Raw genomic sequence first — 529 nt, 5'->3', positions numbered from 1 at the left:
CTTTGAGGAATTGCTGGACCCTTCACCACAGCAGCTGCACCATCTCACATTCCCACCAGCAACCTCCGCATCCTCACTAACATTTATATATGTGCATATATATTTATTATTATTATTATTATTATTTTAAATAAAAGTAACAACTTTTAAAGGGTCTTTAATCAAATGGATAAAGGAGACAAGGAAGTGAGTGTGTGTTTGCACTTTCTCATATGCTGGTATCATTTGAGGGTCACTTTTATCTTTTTACAGAACACAGAGAAGGCCACAGATGGCTCTTATTAGAATTGACATGGGATTTCTCTATTTTGTGATACTCTTTTGATGTGAATAAATGCCATCCACTATGGAGAGGGCCAGAAAACACTGCATCTGCCAGTGAGGACTCGGGAGTCGAGCTTTGCCATGTTCATCTGGGTTCAGCTCCCTCATCTATAAAATGGGGATCACAATTGTACATGTATCATCGGGCTGTCATGAGAACCAAAGGTACTAGAAGTCAGAAAGTGTTTAGAATAGGGCCTGATCT

At 39.5% G+C, this 529-nt stretch overlaps 1 protein-coding gene across 1 annotated transcript in view; it reads left to right on the top strand.

The window, feature by feature from the left end:
• Window positions 1-439: 439 nt before the first annotated feature.
• The window catches only part of LOC103609515, a 3,137-nt gene continuing 3,047 nt past the window's right edge, over window positions 440-529 (top strand). The window contains exon 1 of the mRNA XM_008593821.1: window positions 440-489. Within this exon, the coding sequence (XP_008592043.1) occupies window positions 440-489 (50 nt within the window). The remainder of the gene's footprint in view (window positions 490-529) is intronic.

The sequence above is a fragment of the Galeopterus variegatus genome, unplaced genomic scaffold, assembly GCF_000696425.1.
Source record: "Galeopterus variegatus unplaced genomic scaffold, G_variegatus-3.0.2 Scaffold9713, whole genome shotgun sequence".
NCBI lineage: Eukaryota > Metazoa > Chordata > Mammalia > Dermoptera > Cynocephalidae > Galeopterus > Galeopterus variegatus.
Note: the sequence above shows the minus strand (reverse complement) of the source record. Positions and strands in the feature narration are given on the sequence as shown.